This window comes from Rhipicephalus sanguineus, chromosome 1 (genome assembly GCF_013339695.2).
Source record: "Rhipicephalus sanguineus isolate Rsan-2018 chromosome 1, BIME_Rsan_1.4, whole genome shotgun sequence".
NCBI classification, from domain to species: domain Eukaryota; kingdom Metazoa; phylum Arthropoda; class Arachnida; order Ixodida; family Ixodidae; genus Rhipicephalus; species Rhipicephalus sanguineus.
Window position 1 is genome coordinate 280,152,298 of NC_051176.1, and position 20,251 is coordinate 280,172,548.

Genomic DNA, 20,251 nt, shown 5'->3' on the forward strand with positions numbered 1-20,251 from the left:
AGTATCGAAAATAATCGCCGAAGAGGTTAATTCAGAACACTCAGCTGCATGAGCCCTTATTTTTTCATTAGCGAGTGAAGTATGGAGTTCTCCTGAGATGATTTTTTCCATGAGATTTGCAATGAATCGAAATATTTCTAGCCTTCATAAGAGCCCCATAGTAATATTCCGGTGCTTGAATGTTATTGCAATATGCTTCTGTAGTGCACTCCAGGATGTAAAATTCGCTGCTCCAGAGTGCTCCCAGATGCAAAATTATCTGCTCCAAAGTGCTCCAAGATGAATATTTTGCTGCTCCAAAGTGCTCCAAAACGGAACTTTTGCTGCTCCAAAAATTGCTACAAATCAGAAGTCCTCGGTAGCATCACTGTACACCCATTGGTTCTTCCATTTGAAAGTCCTCCACAGACATTCCGCCAAGTTTTTTTTTTGTTGAACATCTCACGTTTGTCTGTGGCCTACTCCCATGTCAGAATGCTTGTTGTAGCGTTCGGCAGTTCTCCACTGTCATCTTTTGCATTTGAAAACATAGTTGTTCATTTAAGCCACTGATTGAAATTTATGATGGCAGTTGAAAGAGGACCAACATGCCATTACAGAAGCACATGACGTGAATGAAAATCTGCCACACCATTACGGAGTTGAAACGTGGGACCACTTCCTGCAATCACCTGACAGCTGGTTCCCCTCGTTCCGCTGTCCTGTCCTGCCCGTGTACTTAGATTCAGGTACACTTTAAAGAACCCCAGGTGATGGAAATTTCCGGAGCCCTCCACTATGGCGTCCCTCATAATCATGACATGGTTTTGGGACATTAAACCCCAACAATTAATCAGTAGCATGCCACAGTGAAATTTCTGATGGTCATGTGGTACCACAAATGACTGTTGTGGTCATTAGTAAGCTTGGTGTAGTGGGTGTCACCAATGGCCATACCATTGTAAGCCCATCGTTCAATGTGCATGGGCAAAGTGTCCCTTTGAGTCTGCCTCACTCAGTGGGATAATAGCAGGTGTTCCATGTTCCCAAAGAAGCTGAAGACTATCTGATGCAAACTTAACCAATGTTGAAGCAATAGAGAATGATGCAGAATGTAATGGCAGATTCTGTGGTGCAAGCTATTCTCATCCTTTGTGTACTCCAAAACTAGTGCTACCCTTGTCATATGATCTTGAATTTTGCACCGTAACTGTTGCAGTGTCCCGATATCAGTGACACCTTGGGTTTTACAGTACTATTCCATTCTTTGTTTTTTCATGTGTGTTGCGGTAATGCAAGAAAATGCTGTTACAATTTTATGATTTTATAATAAACGGTTGCAGTTAGGTCCTGCCACTATCTTATAAACTAGACTGTGGGGGAGTTCAGTGTTGCTTCTACATCGTATTTTGACACACACAACTTCCGAAGTATTCCACTAGTCTAGCTACACAGTTGAAACTTTCGTGTACTGTAGTAGTCATGGTACAAGGAAGCCAAAACATGCTTGACACACTACTGGTGTATGGAGCAATAGTGCAGTTGGAAAACTTGGTAGGCAAAAAGAGCAGTCGATGCATATGCAATTAGATGGACTGTTTATTAGAACTGAAAATAAAGCAGTGCATATTTAAGTAAAAAAGAAGCCATGAGGTATAGTTTTTATAGGCCTTGTTATTTTTAGACTTCTTCATATCTGAAGTCAAATGGCGGTCTGGATCGTCCGAGATTTTTAACACCTAAATAATAGTGAAAATCAACTGCAACAGTCCAAGTTCTTGCTAACTACCAGCTGCATTGTGCTGGTATAGGTTCATCTCAAAAGTGTTGGCAGTGGCAGTTTGTCTACCACTAAATAATTCTGGCAGAGATCTCACGCATAGTGGGAATCGATTTCATGAGGAGCAGTCAGCGAGTAGCCGAATTTTTGGCTTCGAGCCAAGTCTTGCAAGGTGGATCGATGTGTTTGTGCTAACTCGGTAGCTGTGTGCGTACTGCAGACTTACCATGCATGTCAAATGCTTAGGCATGTAGAGGGTAGCTTATGGTCTGATGTAATGTCAGCACTCAACAGCAGGGAAGTCACTTTTATCCAAAGCAAGTGTGACCACCGTTCGTTTGCGTATTGCTGCAGGGAAAAAGAATGCTGGACTACAGCCTGCTGTAACGTAGGAGTACATGTTTAAGGTTTAATACATTACTATAATGTGGATAGCTAGCACTGCAAGCACAATTGACTTGAGCACCACCACCACAAGTTACGTTAGGCTACCTTTTGGTGTAATATATTGCAGCACCTTCATCAGCATTTGAATGCTACATTAAAATCGTCATCTATAATAAACAGTATAGTATATTTCTCGTTTAACCCATGCAGAGTGTCTATAAAGCTTTTAGTGTCTATTTTCACTGTTCCTGGGTTGATAAAGACTGAATCACATTTCGTTTATACTTGCATACCACAGGCTGTACTAGTATGTGGGTATGCACCATACGTGACTGGGGCAAAGGGTTTCAGGACGTACACAACAGACATGTCACATTGTTGATGTCATGACCCGTGAAGCGTGTTCATCATATGCTCATGTCCTTCGGCAATTTTGGTACAGTCGAACCTGGATATATCGAATGTGAAGGAGGTCTAAAAAAAGTTCGATATATAGGTAATTAGATATACAAAATATTTTATATATCGAAAGTATTTTAAGGGGATTTTACAACTGTTCGATATATACAATAATTCGTTATATGCAGGTTTGGCTGTACCAAGTTACATAGGTGGCTAGATAGCTATGTAGATAGAAATGGTCAGAGTGCCTTTGGTTTGCAAAGCAAAGCCTTGCATTTCAATAGTTGCTGGCATGTTATGTGTCAAAACCATATGATTATGAAGTACGCCATAGTGGGAGACTCTGGATTAATTTCAACCACCTGGGGTTCTTTACATGCACCTAAAGCTAAGTACACAGGCCTTTTTTAAATTTTGCCCCCATTTAAATCCGCGCGCCGTAGCTGGGAATTGAACCAGTGCCCTCAAGCTTAGCAAGACATCTTAACTGCTAAGCTGCCATGGTGGGTTTGTCTACCGCTACAGTTTGCATAACCTGCCAGAGCACTCAATGCTGATTCTCAATTTTGAGGCCTTTGGGCAGAGGAGAATGCAAGAGCCAATTTCAGTTGTGCATGAAAACTGTTGAGGTTTGCTAATCAAGCTCGCTTTTGTATAATGGAAAAAAGTGTCTTGCACTGCTTCACATGGTTTCACTATAGCACCAGCAGCTAAAAAACAAGGTGCATTCATGGTAAGAAGACACTATTTAATACATGCTGAAGCTGTGTGAAATGAGTAAGTTGTCATAGCTAATATTCTTTCATGCTTGCGTGTGCAGTGGACTTGTGTGCATGACATCCAAGAACAGCCGCCACAAGAGAGCGGCAGCAGTGGCAGCCTCAGTGCAGCTGGCAGTAGCTCCTGCGAGGACCGGGATTGGCCCGACACAGACTCTGAGATTGAGGACGAAATCCTCGTTGGGGGCCTTGCTGGTGGTGGGGACTGGGGACGGCGGCAGCCGGGAATCGAGCCACTGTGGGATGGCGACTGGGAGCGCCTGTGGATGCCACCTGTGTTCATTGACGAGGAGTCTGACGATGTTCCCGAGTCTCGCGTTTTCCATGTGTCATTGGGTGCTCCTAATGGCTCCCCAGTGGTGAGCGAGGGCACCATGGAGGAGGCCATGGCACTGCTGTCTGGCCAGCCACCCCTTGTGGGCCTGCAGTCATTGGGCAGGCCTGGTTCTTCCAAGGATGTGCGGTGCAAGGCCTCCCAGCCACGGTTGCTGCACTATGCCCAGGAGCCCAATCGTGGGAGAGGCTGGATCAAGGAACTCTGCTTCAGCACAGATGGTAGACTTGTGTGTTCCCCGCTTGAACGGGGTGTGCGCCTCCTTGCCTTTGACAGTGACTTCCGGGAACTCAGTGACTGTGTACCTTCGTCACCACCTCGTCCCCTGGTTCATGTGCTGACAAATGTGAGCCACTACAACTATGTTGTGAGCACCAAGTTCTCACCAACCCATTTCCTTCTGGCCTCTGGCTGCCTCAATGGACAGGTGTGCTTCCACCAACCAGTGTTGTGAGTGCAATGGTGGACCTCTGGTGTGGGGAACGGAGAGAGAAAGCACTGCCAGTTGCAGTTCTGCGTGTGGAGTCCCAAGACAGGAACATTGTACACGGGACACCAAGTCCGGTGCCATGCATTGTTAGTTATCACTCTGTATATATAATGTTCACAGAGGCAAATAAAGTATGCACATGTTGTCTGTACAGCACCTTTTAGAATACAGTGGCCGGCGCATGTAGAGTTTTATTTGTCCACTTAGTTACAACAACTATATTAGGGTGGCCCTTTCACACAAAAACAAGTTGCACAATGAGTAGCGCCCTGTGTCCAGCAGGTGCCACGACAGCCTTGACAGAACACGTATATGTCTATACAAGTCAATGAGCTCCACTTGCTTTCAGAGGATGGTGCAGCATTGATTGGTCTTCCGGGCCTGAAAAATGACACAGCCGGATTATGACAAATATTCACTTATTGCTCTGTAGTTAACTAAACATGTGCCTGCACACCCTTCACCCCTAAAATTGTCTGGCTGTCATGTTTACTGCATACAAGACATCCATGCCTTCTCTGAAAATTGTGCACAGGCACAAGGTATTACAGCAGCAAAATAATTACAGTAGACTAACTTGACTCCACTTTATTAAATATCAGTTAAGTAGGTCCTGTCTGGCACTTTTTTTTCAGTCCTGACATTAGGCTTTACCAGCTAGTTCTAACTTAATTGGTTACTTATAAGTGAGTGAATGCAAGCCAGTTGGTACGTATCCATAGTTAAACAGCGCAAAGTAGACATGGACAAGAATGCACACAGGACTAGCGCTTAATTGGTTATTAGACATGCACACCTCCAATGGTGACTGCAGTCATGATTTTAATAGCAGCAGCAGTGTCATCATGGTGGTGCTTAGGGCACAGCGAATGCATTGAAAACATCTCATCTTCCTTTGAAAATGTATAGTAGGCCTTCCTCAGGATGGTTGCAAAGTGAAAATGGTGCCTTAATAAAATGTAACACTACTTCTTTTGCTGGAAAATTCATCTGGGAATCACTCAGCCGGTGAAATCTGATAACAAAACAAAAGCACATTTGCTGGCAAAGCTAGAGCCATCCACATCACAATACAGCAACCACGAATGGTCTCAGAACACGCAACATAAATACATACAGCATAACTATGAGTCATAGAAAAGCACATTCAGACAATTATTTTTGTTAAGTTAGTGGCAACAAGTTGTACAACACGTTCTTGGCGTTCTGAAAAATTGCACGTTTCGCAGGATGAACTGCAAAGTTGGATAGGCTGAGCACAGGCCAACATCTAGATTGAGATTGTGGCAGATTCAACTGATAAGCAAATATCAAATGTCACCTTCTGCCATACAGAAAGTGACATGTTGTGGTCCTTCATGGACAGCGATACTGTCTCAGAATGAGGATGACGATAGGCATTAAATAAATAAGTTGCCATGCTGCTTCCGTAAAGTTCACTGGATCCGTCTTTCTTACGGCCAGAACCAGGGGTGTGCCAAGTTGTTTTCTTTTTACTGAAGAAAAAAAAGGGGTGCCCATTCCATTTCTATTCCATCCGGGTACACTAATGTTTTCACATTCGTTGGCTATAGTCAACATATAAAAAGTGGGTGCAAATTCTTTTAGGAGTTTTATTGAAACCAGGGGCACATAGTTCTACCAAATAAATTAGAGGTGTGTGTTTTCAGCTTCTCTGGCAAAAGTCTTTCTCCAACTCCATGTACACTACCTTGTCTTCTCTTTCAGGTACCATTAGCATAAATTAAACTGTACATCAAGACGACTGCCTCTTGCATTTCCAAGCAAGATTCCAAAGTTTAGGGCCTGCAGCATGCTTGGAAATTGACTGCGCAATCATTTTATTGTGCACTCATTACTAATTACATAGTGTACGAAATGTTCCAATGTCCCCACCTTTATTTTTTTTTTCTCATTTGTGTTTCTGCTTATGGTGGGTCTTTTTACACCAATCCACAGCAAAGCAGTATAATTCACTTGCGTGAAAAGCCATTACCTTGTGCATACATTTTCAAAGGGAAGTTGACCTCGTGAGAAATTCTGTAAGAATAATTTCCCTGCCTGTCCCATAGCCTTGATTAAACGGTAACATTGGCACTTCGGCACTGAGAACCAGATCACTTGGCATTAATATTTCCATGCACTATATTCAAGTTATTAAATTCTGTGGGTATTGCTTTCCTGGCCACATGAAAAGTGGATGCTAGGTGTTTCTGCTAGACACGCAAGTCTGCCAGCCTTCTAAGAAATTTATTTTTTTGTGTATGTCATAAAATTTGCGTAGTAGACAGGCTATTTCTTTGCACAAGTCTTTAGGAAGTGATTATTCTTTAAAGTCTAGTTTCAGGCAAAGCACCCCATGTGCGAAAATTGCCGCACTTGGCAGCCGAGCCCAACAAAATAGCTTGGCTGTCTGCTCATAAAATCATAACCACGACTGACCAACAATACTCGATATCTTTTGACCTTTTTAAAAAATTGCTGCACAGGTAAGATACAATGGAGTAAAACATTCTGTCTCAAAGCTTTTATCTCTTGCTGCAGTGTGTTGCAACAGGTACAGCAATTGCATTATTGTGGGCTTGTTAGTACCCATACACCATTATATAACACTATAAATTGATATTTATTCCAAACAGTCTCTTGCACATTCAGCTCAGGACATCTGAAGTGATCATACAGAAAGTATATTTTTGTAGAACGCTAATTTACCAGCATGTTATTAATACTTCAGTTGAGTGGAGGCCTTGTTTTACCGGCAAGTTTTGCATTTAAGAGCCTAGTCCATCAGCACTGAATGTAACCAACAATGTGCTATAGGTGAGTAAAAGTCTATGGGTTTCCCAATACAGTGGGTATGTGTACAAATAGATTCATAACTATTACCTGTCTGTGTTTTATGCTCTAAACTGATAGCAGGGAGCCTACTTATGCAAGAATTGAATATCGCATACTGAACAATTGGAGGGCACAAAATTACACTTCACAGGCTTTTGTAAGTCATTTCATTATCCTAACAAGGCACTGTACTGAAGAACTCTATATACAGCTTGAAGCGGTGGCAAAAGGTTTAGGGAGTTTAGCCATGGCATATAAGTGTGCATTTGACAAGCCATCGTAATCCAACTGTTTTGTGTACCATCACAGATGTAAGTAATGGGATCTACAAAGTAGCGTAAATAAACGTACTACCGCTATCACAAAGAAATAAAACAGAGGTTGAGGATGTGATAGGCAAAAAAAAGCGAGAATTATAAACAGCAGTGAGACACGAATCCCACGTTCAAGCACTAATACTTCACGCAAGGGTTGCTTAAATTTTTCATAAGTAAGCCAGAGTAGCACTCACAGTCTTGTAAAACGTTTTTGACTGCATGCTCAGGTCTTCAGATTTTGCCACAAGGTCGTCCAGTTTTTCGCCACGTTCCAAGACAGCTTCAATGGTGTTGTGCTGCACAAATGAAGCACGGCGATGTCACGTCATGCTATCGCATAGCCACAGATGCAGACATACCAAGATGATCTTTGTTTCATCCAGGTCAGCTTGGATTTTGGTCATTGCGTCAGCTTCAGTGGGCACCTTGGTAAAATACAAGAAAGTGAGCAACGGTGCTTGGCAAGTACACTCATGACGGGTACACTAGAAATGATATGAGCAATTTACCTGGTACTTTGCCAGGTATGCCTCCAAGCCCTGGTACTGGCATGTGCTAAGAGAGTAGCAGAGGCAGGTGTAAGAGGTGGGAAAGTCGGCTACAGGCCACATTACCTTTCAACTAGAGAAGACCACGTATGCGCCGGAACTTTCGAGGCGAAGTCATCCAGTACCTAGGGTGGAAAAAGAAATACAGAACAGCGAGCTGCAAGAAGACGTACACAAAGGCTAGCGCTTACGACCTCGTTTGATCACAGTCGATACCTCGAGAAAACAGCGTCGCAAGCCATGTGTAAAGAAACGAATCCGCAAAGCTTGTGCTCAGACTGCTTTGAGACATTAAGCAGTACTTACCTTGTTGAGTAACGTGTGCGCCACTCGGCTCGGGTATTCGTGGTCAGAAACGACAACGCCGGCTAAGCAGTCGCTGCGAACGTAGACGTGGCACATATATTCTGCGTGAGAGACGGAATGCCGATAAAACAACCGTTGGCCTGTGGAGTGTCACGCCTACCTCTCTCTCGTACAGATGACCGTGTCGCCACACAGCTTCGAGACACTATGATTTGGCTGGAAAACTTGAGAAATTCGACAACACTGCAAAAGGTAAAAGCAAGAAACTGCATGTAGCCAGTAGCAGTGGATGTAAATAATTCACTTAGGGTCTCCATAAATCGAGGAAACGTATGTGACAAATTTTGACACATGGATGCAGCCGGTTCGCACGCACCTCGATCTCTGGAAGAAGCTGAACGACGATACTTCGCTCGCACATTTTAAAATGACGCCTTTCGTTGGGTGCTTATACAATACGGATATGTGAAATAACTTGACCATACTGACGTCTTTTCCTGGATCTTGTGCTTGTCTGGAAAACAAGAAACACCAATTGACGTGAAGACAGCTCTGGGAAGGTCCCGTTCGGTATGTTATCATCGTCACTGACGCATCAGCTAGCCCGCTACCAGATTGCATACCTATTTAACAAGGAGGTTAAGCAACGAGCAACCTAGCCTGGCCGTTCATGAGCATAACGTGCACTCTAACGCAAAACTAATCGCCTATTTCCCATAGCAGCGTACTCACAAATATAAAAGTTTCCGAGACCAAATCGACGAGCTATTTTAGAGCGGAAGGCGGAAGTGAACTTTTATCCTAGCACCCAACATCTTCCTACGTAATGACACATTTATTGCAATAGTGTAATAAATATTAATAATATTATTTATTTACTCAACATTTTTATAAATTTTTTAATGTACATTATAACTTGATTTTGTGAAAATGTTTTTGGGAAACCTTGTGTGACTAGATTCTGGAACGAGAGTACACAGGCGCCCTTCTTTTCCGGTTGCTGAACAGCCAAAGTAAGTAGCAGATGTGTGTACTGTGAAAAATCTTACTGAATCGCAATATTCTGTCGCAAATATTGAGCATCCTTACCACCGTTTGCGTGTAATAGTGTCTTATCTTAAGCACCGAAGTGCTATTTTTTAGGTTTCTAGCCGTAAAAAGGTTTTGATTGACTATTTCGGGCAGGCCCCATCATACGGTGTGTTGCTGTTGGAGGGTACTGACGTTCTTGTTCTTTCTGGCATTTATTTCGGCAACTTGCCCCTGCTATCAAGTATTTGGTAACCTGTAATTACACGCGTTTCGTGTTCTGGACTTTCTTGTGTTATGCCGTTCATTTTATAAAAAATTTAGCGTTTAATTTACTCGTGCACGTCTCTACTGTTGATAGCCATTGCTGTTCAGTTGAATTGTCAATGTGTTGCTGCGTGTGTCACATTTTCTAAATACCGCTGTGTATTTCATCTTTTTTCTAGGCCTTAAAAGGACCACATGGCTAAGCTCAACCGCTTGGTGTCCTCTTCGCGGAGGAAGAACAGGAAAAGGCACTTCAATGCCCCATCACACATTCGGCGAAAGATCATGAGCTCCCCGCTGTCGAAGGATCTTCGTCAAAAGTACAATGTCCGCAGCATGCCCATCAGGAAGGACGACGAAGTTCAGGTAATTGTGTTCTCTGCTTGTTTCAGCTCATCTGCTCCCACGTGCCGATTTTCATGTGCAACCCCGGCGGTGACGAGAGCATGCCTCTTTACACGAGTTTATCTTGCTCGTCACCACCAGCACTCTTAATTGCAAAGACTGAAGCCCAGCAAACGTGCTTCTTGCTTTCACACGATTTAAGAGTTCGAAAAGTGTTTCATTCTTGCGGTCAGAATGCACACCTATGAGCTGCGTAAAACACGGTACCCAAAGTTCGCCATCGATATTTTTTTTAGTGTTGCGAGTATCTTAACGCAGTTAAATGTTAGAGCTGTGTAATTTTACCAACGTTCGGCAAATTGCGGGGATATTCGTGGTTTGACAAATCTGGTGACCAAAGTAGGTAGTCTGTAGTCTGGCCACATTACCTGCTTGGTCTACCGGTTTGCATGTGGTCTGGTGCAATTTAACCCTTTCGGCACTGGTGTCCTCAATTGAGGACACCACACAAACTTTTGCCTAGAACCTCGGAAACGAAACCAAAACTGCTAATTCTTATGGAAGTATTTCTTCAATGATCCCCACTGCTATTAACATCATCATTGTGGTAATTCTGTGGAGTTCGGATACACAAAGAAGAAGAAGCTTGACCGAAGTCATGGGTGACGTCGAAGCGCGTAAGCTGAGGCGGTTAAGCGCCATTTTCGGGACGTCGTACAAAATTTGTTCCAAGGAGTATCACACTGAGAAATACGGCGTTGGTTGGCATTTTGTGTACTGTAGTGAGTGGCAGGAAAAACGAAGCCATTTTTCTCATTTCACGACTATTGAGCCCTGATGACCTAATTTTACGCCATACCTGGAAATCTATAAATACTTACACCACAGGCTTAATTTTTAAAGACGATAGTCTTTCTTGGGGAACTTAAACGCAGAAATTTTGGTCTGTCTTTCTGTCTTTCTGTTTGTCGGCACGTCCCTCGATTCAGCCACTCGGCCAAAGTTGAACCACTTGCCCAAGGGCCAGCCGTCTTGAACTGGTACGGCTGTTCATACTTGTGAACGTTGTCGATCAAAAAGTAAATATCATGCATATCTGAGGTGCAACATCACTATGTAAGTATTAGGTGGCGTGTTCCTTTAATAGAAAATGCATACATACGTAATTTTAAGGACCCTAGTTTCTTAAGCTGCGCTGAAAATGCATAAGAATGGAAGCTTGAGCGAGTTGGTATGCGTTCATCTTTGTTGAAACAGCGCTCACTAGACGACGACGAAGTAAAAGAAGGCACAGGACAGGCGCTGCCTGTCGTGTGCCTTCTTTTACTTCGTCGTCGTCTAGTGAGCGCTGTTTCAACAAAGCTGAAAATGCGACTGCGCTGAAATTTGCCTTCCTCCGTGCCCTTCGCATGAGCTCATTGTTGTGTTTCGGTTTCGGTTCTGTATTGCACTGTACGAATGCCATGGGTTGGTGTTGAAAAACTTCAGTTTTGAGAAGGCCAAGAAGGTAAAAAAAAATCACAGCATATCCACGGGGTGAATGATGATGAGTGGGGCGAAGCTACGGAGGGAATCATCTGTAAACCGTGAAACTCTTCCGTGAAATGCGCCCAGTACATAATATAAAGAGTGTGAAACATCGTGTATATATTAAACATCAAACTTTTATTGTACTGTTGGTTTACGTGGTCCCTTCATTATCACTTGTGATCGGTGAAATGCAAGGAAGAAGTCCGCTCCCGAGCGAAAGAGCGCCAAGAGCGACCGCATTCCCCGCTCGCCCTGTGCGAATTAAAGGCAAGGCTAGAGGGAAGACAGGACGCGCGTTCCACGACGCGAGGTCGGTAGCATGCCCAACGAAAGCCAACGGAACGCGATCGTGCAAGTGCTCCGGCTTCGCATCGCCTCATGGTTCCATTTAGCGTCCCAAAACCAAACATATTGCTCAAGGTGTGCCTTGCGTTTTTCGTAGAAATAATTTCTTTATCATGTACATTAAGACGAAAAGTTGAAAGCTCACTAGAGTGTATTGCCCGCAAAGTATGTGTTTTAGTGTGATTTAACTCTCGTACGGCAGGGTCCTCGCGCCGTTGCCGGTCCACCTCGCCCGTTGACGATTGGGCGAGGTGGCTACATATAACTACTACTACACTTTAAGAAAAACATCTGGCGTTCTTTCGTTCTGCTTTTACAAAACATCTGGCGTCTTTCGTTGGTTTATTTCATCAATCAACGGCGTTTTGAACAAAATTTTTATTGTTTAATCACGCACAGGAGAAATCTCACCAGGCACTACCTTGGAGGTAAACAATGGCTGCTAATGGCAATGAGAGACAGAAGAAGTCGGCTTTTAGCTAACACTTACACTTCTACTTCTACTAACGTTTCCTACTGGAACATGCCAATGGCTGCTAATGGGGAATGAGAGACAGAAGAATTCGGCTTTTAGTTAACGCGCACGCTGCGAATTTTTTATTGTTCAACAACGCACAGGAGAAATCTCCCACCGGCACCACCTTGGAGGTCAAAGCGTAAGACTTGTTACTCACTACTACGACCACGACGACTACGAGGGACGAACGGGTGCCGCCTTAAGGAGCTTCGCCCCTAAAAAATATTTAAAAAATGAAAAAGCAGCGTTGTGGGCGGCCTTCAGGCTGCCGGTTGTGGGCGCCGCTCTGGCGTTCCTGTTTTACCCAGGCGACGTGTAAATAAAAGTGTGTGGAGAGCACTCGTTGAGTGCGGACGTTTCTCTGCTTCAGCGCTTCGCGCCAAACCGCGTTTTCGGGCTGGCTGGCGTCCCCGCCGGTCGCGTTGGTCACCGCCGGTCTTCGCCTGCTGCTGCGCCGGGACTACCAGCACGCAACACAGCACTCATGTTTCCCGACGTATTGCCAGATGGCGTCCATATCTCACACAGCGCCTCTTCTATCGTCTTTACACGACATTTGCAGCGAAGCACGCAGATACGCGGCCAATTTTTGTGTGTTGTCTTCTGAGCTCCTAGTTATCATAAAAACACCTATAAAAAACTTCTCCGACAAAAATAAAAATTCCAGGGCCTAAAGGGTTAAAAAGGCAGGCTAGGCACCACCTTATGACAAGCGTGGCAGCCGATTGCCCTAGTGACTAATGAAATAATGCTCATGTACTATCACAATGGAAACGCGAATGGCGGAAAGCGTGGCTTTTTGCCCAGTCAGTCCAACATGACTTGTCGCTGCACCAATCTGTGCTTTCAACTGTTGTCACCGTAGCACTAGAATCTTTCTCCTACTGGCGCTATTGCACTACATGTGCTTATCTGCCAGTCATGTCTGGCACTTGGAACATGCACATGGCGCAATAGTGCCAGCCAGAGCAATATCCTAGCGCTACGGTGATGATGGCTGAAAGCACAGATTCGCCTAGCGACAGTGAAGACATGTTAGTTTGACTGAGTCGAAAGCCATGCTCTCCACTGTTCTCCGATGGCAGGGTCTTGACCATCCAACTTGTCTGTCTAGAGTGCACTCATTGGTGCAGGCTGTAGTCTCATCTGCATTTGACAGGGAAATGCCGCTGCCTTCTAAAATTGTGCTGGATTATAGTGATTATCAATACACGCATACATACCAGTCCCTCGCACATTCATACATGCAAGCAGCCAGTGGGGACTTGTGGGGGCCCCCTTGACCGATAGTTCTGAGCAACGCCTGGATGCATTTCTCCCTATGCACAAAAGCCTCTTGGAGCTTCATCGGTGTTCTTTTCCTAAGTAGTCTTTCGGCACAGTATCAAAGTTCTTAAACTGTGGAAGAGAGCACCGCTTTAGGCCCTGCTTGTTGTGAACTGTGCCTTCACACAAGGGAAGTGTTAGACATACAAAAGATCAATTTATTCACAACAGAAATTTGCACGTCGGTCACACTATAAAATGCACTGTGATATACCAATCTTAATGCTAAGCCTAAATACCTATGTAGTTCAAGGCTGATGCAGAGTGGTGCAGCTCATACACATCAAGACTAGCATGCAAAGCTGAGTCATGCAGATACCGATGGTTCAAGGGCTGCAAATGTTACCGCATTGACATGTCCATTTATGAACATGTGCGCGCTGACGTGTGTCCGTAAATAGGAGACTATAGAGTTGAGCAGGTAGACGAGTGGCTCTCAGCGTATAAAAGTTCCCATTGAGCAGGGCAACAAAGTAGGCTAGCTGGTGTTGATATACTTTTAAAGGTTCGCTTAATGAACACGCACTCCACAGAACCGAAAAATACGGGACTCGCAGCGTTGATCACAAAAACTCGTTCAATAATGGAATGTTCTCATTTGCAACTATTTTTTAAGGTCTAGGCTGCAGGTTTTCTTGTTAGGTTGGTTTGATGTGTTCACAATGGCGTTCTGACACCTGTTGCTCACTAAAACAGTACGTGCAATGTTCATGTTTGTCACTGGTACTGCACTGCAATAAACGTCTTGTATATTGCAGTGAAGCCAACATATGTCATTCTTCTTATGTGAAGTGCCTGTGACTATTTTCTGGCTGTTGCCCCCCGTCTCTTTGTTTACATTAGAGCAGCAGTTCCTGTTCTGACAGTAGTGAGAATCTGCACCAAATAGTCACACGGTTTTAGTGCTAGTGATCTCACACCATTTTTTTCTGCTCTGTAATGGCTGCTGTTCTGCTCCAGAAATTACTGCAAATCTTAAGCTGGCTGGAACAGAACTTGTGCATCTTACCTGTTTTCCTCATGCTTCGCTTCAACGTGAACATCACAGTTTACGCCGACTATAGCAACGGGACAAACAGAAGAGAGAGACATAAGCAGACACGTTTCTTCTGTGTTTTTTCTGTTGTGCTTGCTAAGATGCACAAGTTCTACACCCACCAACTGGCCCGAATTTCTGCGGTGAAGTGAATGAGCAACAGTGCTGCACTTGGTTTTCGCTGCTTTGGCACTGCCATGAGCATGAGCCATATTCTCACATTGTGCCTACATTGGGCCAACCTGTAGATACTATTGCAGCAGTGATAAGCTTTGCTCCTTAAAGGGCCCCTAAACCACCCAGAGGTCGAAATTTAGTTGTGGTGTGACAGCTGTGCACGAGCCTACAACGAACACGTAGCTGTGGGGATTTTTCGAAACTGTGCCGTAATAATGGAGTTGCCTGCTTTTGATAATCGAAATGCTGCGATCGCTCGTTTCACTCTGTCCTTCGCCTACCCTCTGCTCGTCGGCTGGTCTCCTCTCCCAAAGCCGCTTTGCCCTCCTTACCAAGTGCCTCTCCCAAACTCACGTGACATACCGTCATCGCTGACACGCTCTTCGAAACAGCGTGCACTTCCGGTTGATGCGACTCCGTAAACTCCGTGCTTCTTGGCTAACCGCTGTTGTTGCCATGCCGGCCCGTGCTCCTACGAATCGTGCTGGTATGAACCCTGTGTAGCACGCACGCCTTCAAGGGATCGTCAACATAATCGACCCATACGGTGACACGTGTCGAGTCTTTTCGTTTTTCTAGTCGGCGCTTTTGCAGCCAAGCACCGCACAACTGATGCGTGAAAGCCATTGCAAAACATGGTTGGATTCAGTCCGCGCGGGTTATCAGACCACTAGGCGTGACTATGCTGGTACAAAGTGATTTGGCAGTTGTTACGGGTTGCAGTTGCAGATTCGCAAGCGCGCACACGCGGGCACCACGATTAAGAACAGCAAGAAGCGCGGGCAGCTACTTGCAGAATAACTGAAAGTCTGAGGTTGTTGTTGACCAATCGCCTGCATACTGCATCACGGATTCAACATGTTCACATCACGCAAGTCACTAGGAAGGCCCGTAGAGAAGGGATTGTTTCTTGGAATTTGTGGAGGCGCCCGTGGCTTGTAGCGCTGCCATGTGTGGCATTGTTGATCGTGACGGCATTTTGCACACAATGCGTCTGTTTACTTGAAACGTTTTAAAAAATATTGGAAGTGGTTTAGGGGCCCTTTAAAAAGTCTGGTGCATCAGGAATCTGAAAGGTGCAATAAATAAGGATGCTCTACAGGGCTGTCCTTTTCTGCTTAGTGTTAGATATATTGCACCTAAGTTTATTTTGTCTTGGCCAACTAGCAGTTCCATCATTTGTAAGCCAGTGAGGGTGGTTCTGCTTGCTTCTGTTGCCCAGGGCCCTTCTTACAACCTGCTGTTCTCATGTCAGCAATTTCCATCCGTGGCGGCTGCATTTTGATCCATTCAAAATGCAAAAACTGAATTGTATTATGGTTTACGTACACAATGAATCTTAAATGGTCAGAATTACTCCAGAGCCTTGTGCTAAAGTGTCTCTCATACTGTCATAAGTATGTAGCTTTGGGACATTAGAGGCTTTGGCAGAAGCTTCTGGAAGCAGTAACTATTATTGTTGCTGGAAGGAGTTGCACCACATGACTCACAAGATGTACTTGTGAGTTGGTGTGCTACATCAATGATGCAAAAAACAGTTTGCTTAGGTTTAGCTGCATGTTAAAGAACTCCAGGTGTGCCTCAGTCATATCGTGATTTTAGCTTGTAAAATGCAGAAATTGTTAGTACTACATCAGTGTTGTTAAAAGGCCAGTAAACAGCCTCGCTGTCTGAAATTTGTGATGGAGAGATAATTGCGCATTTGTACGATGCGAATGTGTTGGCCGCAAGAGCTAAAAGTGCTGTAATAAGGAAGTTACAGGGTATAAAACAACCCGCTTCAGCTGGTTTCAGTTTCTAGCTTGGCCTTCCCACTCTTCTTGGCAGCAAAGAGGGGTAGGCATAGCCTGTTATCGTGACTATGCCCATTTCGGCAACGTAACACATCAGTGATAACATTGTAGGTGCGCAGCCAATGGCCGAGCTAGGCTTCCTCTATGTCGCTCGTGTGGGAGCAGCATGGTGAGGAAACGCGGTGTGCAAGGGTTGCAAGGCACTGGCGAGGTAAACAAATATTCCATGGCACATGCGCCCTTCCCCTGGTGGTGACGTCTTGAAACTCCTCTTGCTTTCGTTCAGGTGATATCGGTAGTCCCGGTCCCTATCAAAACGGCAGAGGGCAGCACAGGAAAATGAAAATCTGGACTGCGCGCCCAAAACTGCATCACTGGAGGGACAAGGTGCTGTTTCGTAGTGCAGAGGACCAATCAACAAAGTCGGTGCAACGTAAAGTTGCCCATGGGCAATATTATGTCACTTTGCGGGAGAGGGCTGGAGAGGTCCGTGGGCATGAATTAGCTAGCTTATTTGGGAGGTGTGAAAACAGTCTGAGCCTGTTTACTGGCCCTTTAAGCAGAGTTGCTGTAGATATTGGTGTGACACAAGTTTTGCGTTACATTGTGTTCCTCGTGTCAATTCAAGATATTCTTGCCGGCAAACAAGCTGTTCAAATTACAAATTCCAAATAAAAGCAGCAGAGAGAAAGCGTACTCCTTTGCTTATCGTTCGCATAGTGAGGACTTCATTCTTCGAAATAAAATGCGGTTTTGTGGTCTTCCTGTCACAACCTGTAGCTGTGCTACCTGATCGATGATTGACCTTAGCGGGCAGCTGGTAGCAACATCTGAGGAATTATTCAACCACAGCTCCTGATACACATTTGTGTTGCATCATTGCTCTCGCAGAAGGGCAAAACAAAGGCTAGTACACGCTAATGATTTTTGCTGCTGACTCCTTTGCAGTAGTAGAAGGGTAGCGCGTGCCCAACTGCAATGGTGACTGCAGTAATGGTTTTATAGCAGTTTTGTCTTGATTCTGCTGCGCTGAATTTGCACTGAATGTGTTGCAACAAGTCATCGTCCATCAAAGTCTCTTATTTTCAACCTTGCCGAGGGAGATTTCAACACAAATTGTAGCTTACAGTGAAATGTTACATCATTTATCAGATTCTAATGCATGCCTCTTTTTTGTGTGTGTATGAAAGTGCGTCCAAAATTATGGCAATGCAATCTGATAGTCAACCAAAACTGTTCACAACCAGTTAGTCAGAACTGACTTTGCTAGTGTCAGTGCTTAAAATAAAAGCAGAGTGCAAAAAAGGTGGGACGTATACAAAACGGAAAGAGTGCTCGTGCTTTCTATGTTCCATCATTTTTGCAGTCTGCTTTTAAGACCATGCACCGAGAACTCGCCCAGCAAAGCATTCTATCAGTGTAAGTGCCATTGCCATCACAAGGTGGCAACAGTTGGTGAGCTTGCGCAGCATGATGGCAATGACATGTGCTTTCTGTCTGATATTGAATGCACTTTGAAATGATTAGCTTGAGAGCATGTTTAGTGGTTCATTCGAAGTTCAGATTCATGTTATCTGCATTGCAGAGAATAGAACAGGTTGCAGGATGGAATAGTGAAAAGGAATAGTTCTGCGGGGGTCACGTTGGAGGAGGAGGAGGATACAACTTTATTAAAAGAAATTTCATGGGTTTGGAGCTGGCCGCTTGTCTGCAGTGGACTGTTGTCATTTGATCAAATGTGGGACATCGTACGTGCTATCGACCCATAATGTTCTTCACAATGCTGGTTTAGTCCTTATTGCAAGTATTGGAGATATGCTTCTTGCTAAAAAATCTGGTGTTACATTTCTGTGTAGTTTAGTCACTAACGTCATTTAATGTGATTTTAAAGCAAATTTTTACTTCACACCTATAAAACGTTGGGTACATGTTCAATTCAGAAACGCGTTACACTTGGTTACAATGGTATACTACCAAATGAGTCGGCCTTGCTGTTATTCCTGTCTCTTGCTTCATTCAGCTGGCTGGATAATGAGACAGATTTTGCTTCCTTCAGGGTTGAATTAATGGAAGTTGACTGTAGTGCTGTGGTAATTGTTGCCTGGTCTTGACTGGCTTGATGTAATGGTTTATAGTATATTTGTTAAAAGAAACAAAAAAATGTTGGGCTGACCAAAAGGAACGTAGTTTGCATTTTGGTTTGAGATTTTTTTTTGCTACTAAGATTCATGGCACCCTTTATATGAGTACTGACACAATTTTGAAGGCAAGATAACTCAAGATAACTTGCGAGATTGATTTCTCTGGACACGCATATATACAAAGTAGGTTTTAAATGCCGTGCAGTGTAACGTAAACCAGAACACCTCACGGCATTGACATCAACTTGGCTTAAATGAAAAGAAACAGCCATGCACGTCATGATACTCTGGATGGCGTGGCCAGTTGCGTTCGCATTCAAGTAACCCAGGCAATCTTCCTTGTCACTTCCTGAAACAAACTGCTACTGGGAACTATGAAAACAGTTCCAAAAAATACTTAACTGCTGGAGCAAACGAGGTTTCTTCAAGTGCAAGTTGGTCGTTTGCTACTTATGGCAGCAGAAAGAGCACAATACAAAATTTGTCAGTACTCCTGTAATATATATGGGCTGTTATAGCATTTACTCTTCCCTCTTTTGTATTACTTACCTCTTTATATATCTAGTGCAAGGTAGCCTTACTGTGCCAGTAATACTAAATCTAACTCTACAGTGAAAATGTTCTTGCTCTGAAACTTGGTAATGCCTGAATTTAAATGTACCATGATTAGCGTTGCCTTCTTTGTGATACAGTGGAGCTGAGAAGGGGGACGGATGTCTTAAATGCTGTGTGTGGAATTACAAACAAGACTAAAAGGGTGCAAGATATTGAGTGCTAATTTTCAGTAAAGCCAGTGGCTGCCCACTCGGAGGGTTATTTCCCAGGGTCATGTGGAGGCAGGAGAATCAACTGTTCATTTTGCTCATGAAGCCCAATCTAGCCATGCCAGCTGATCAGTGCCAACATTGGATGGCCACTGAGAAGATGCATTGCAGAAAATATTAAGGAATTGGTAATTACTCTGCCTGCAACAGAGCAGTAAGGATGTTGCGGCACGTGTTGTTTGTGCATTGTCAAAATTGTGGTGGCTTGTTGCAGGTGGTACGTGGCCACCACAAGAGCCAGCAGGTAGGCAAGGTGGTGCAGGTGTACCGCAAGAAGTATGTGATCTACATCGAGCGGATACAGCGAGAGAAGGCCAACGGTGCTTCAGTCTACGTTGGCATTCACCCCTCTAAGGTGGTCATTGTCAAGCTGAAGATGGACAAGGACCGCAAGAAGATCCTTGAAAGGCGCGCCCGGGGCCGCCAGCTCAAGGACAAGGGCAAGGGAAAGCACACTGAGGAAAGTGTGGCCATGGAGACGTAAATTGGAAAAAAAAAAAACCTACCTATCTGGCCGAGTTGTTCAATAAAGGGCTTGGCTTGCCGTGAGTGGTCCAAATTTGTCAGTGCTGGGATCAGTTCCATTGTACTTGTATTGGCTGTGAGCGGTCGCGCGCCCTATCTTCACAGAGATCACCACGGCTGATACCAGGGGCGTAGCCAAGGGGGGGGTTGGGGGGGGGGGGTTCGAACCCCCCCCCCCCGAAATTTTTCAGTTTTGCTTGCGTATATAGGCACGCACACATACAAACGCACGCACG

At 44.5% G+C, this 20,251-nt stretch overlaps 3 protein-coding genes across 7 annotated transcripts in view; 2 read left to right on the forward strand and 1 right to left on the reverse strand.

Annotated features, from left to right (window-relative positions):
• LOC119379091 (DDB1- and CUL4-associated factor 10) overlaps window positions 1–4,317 on the forward strand; it is a 31,973-nt gene extending 27,656 nt beyond the window's left edge. For all 3 annotated transcript variants that reach the window (XM_037648263.2, XM_049411865.1, XM_049411864.1), the window contains exon 7: window positions 3,369–4,317. In XM_037648263.2, coding sequence (XP_037504191.1) covers window positions 3,369–4,115 — 747 coding nt within the window. In that variant the 3' untranslated portion in view covers window positions 4,116–4,317. The remainder of the gene's footprint in view (window positions 1–3,368) is intronic.
• Window positions 1–19,995, forward strand: part of LOC119379094 (60S ribosomal protein L26) — a 197,870-nt gene extending 177,875 nt beyond the window's left edge. The window contains exons 1-3 of one of the 2 annotated variants that reach the window (XM_037648268.2): window positions 9,101–9,173; window positions 9,636–9,822; window positions 19,705–19,995. In XM_037648268.2, coding sequence (XP_037504196.1) covers window positions 9,652–9,822; window positions 19,705–19,974 — 441 coding nt within the window. In that variant the 5' untranslated portion in view covers window positions 9,101–9,173; window positions 9,636–9,651 and the 3' untranslated portion in view covers window positions 19,975–19,995. Of the gene's footprint in view, window positions 1–9,100; window positions 9,174–9,635; window positions 9,823–19,704 lie in introns of those variants that run through there. The other variant, XM_049411868.1, reaches the window with a different exon arrangement.
• Window positions 4,341–8,984, reverse strand: LOC119379093 (synaptobrevin homolog YKT6). 2 transcript variants are annotated; one of them, XM_037648265.2, is made up of 9 exons: window positions 8,893–8,984; window positions 8,537–8,674; window positions 8,321–8,403; window positions 8,161–8,261; window positions 7,921–7,979; window positions 7,816–7,861; window positions 7,666–7,731; window positions 7,501–7,602; window positions 4,341–4,532 (listed from the first exon to the last, which is right to left on the reverse strand). In XM_037648265.2, the coding sequence occupies exons 2-9, from the start codon at window positions 8,641–8,643 to the stop codon at window positions 4,497–4,499; spliced, it is 600 nt and encodes a 199-aa protein (XP_037504193.1). In that variant the 5' UTR covers window positions 8,644–8,674; window positions 8,893–8,984; the 3' UTR covers window positions 4,341–4,496. The 2 variants fall into 2 exon arrangements, with proteins under 2 accessions (XP_037504193.1, XP_037504192.1); XM_037648264.2 differs by having other exon boundaries at window positions 8,784–8,954.
• Window positions 19,996–20,251: the final 256 nt, after the last annotated feature.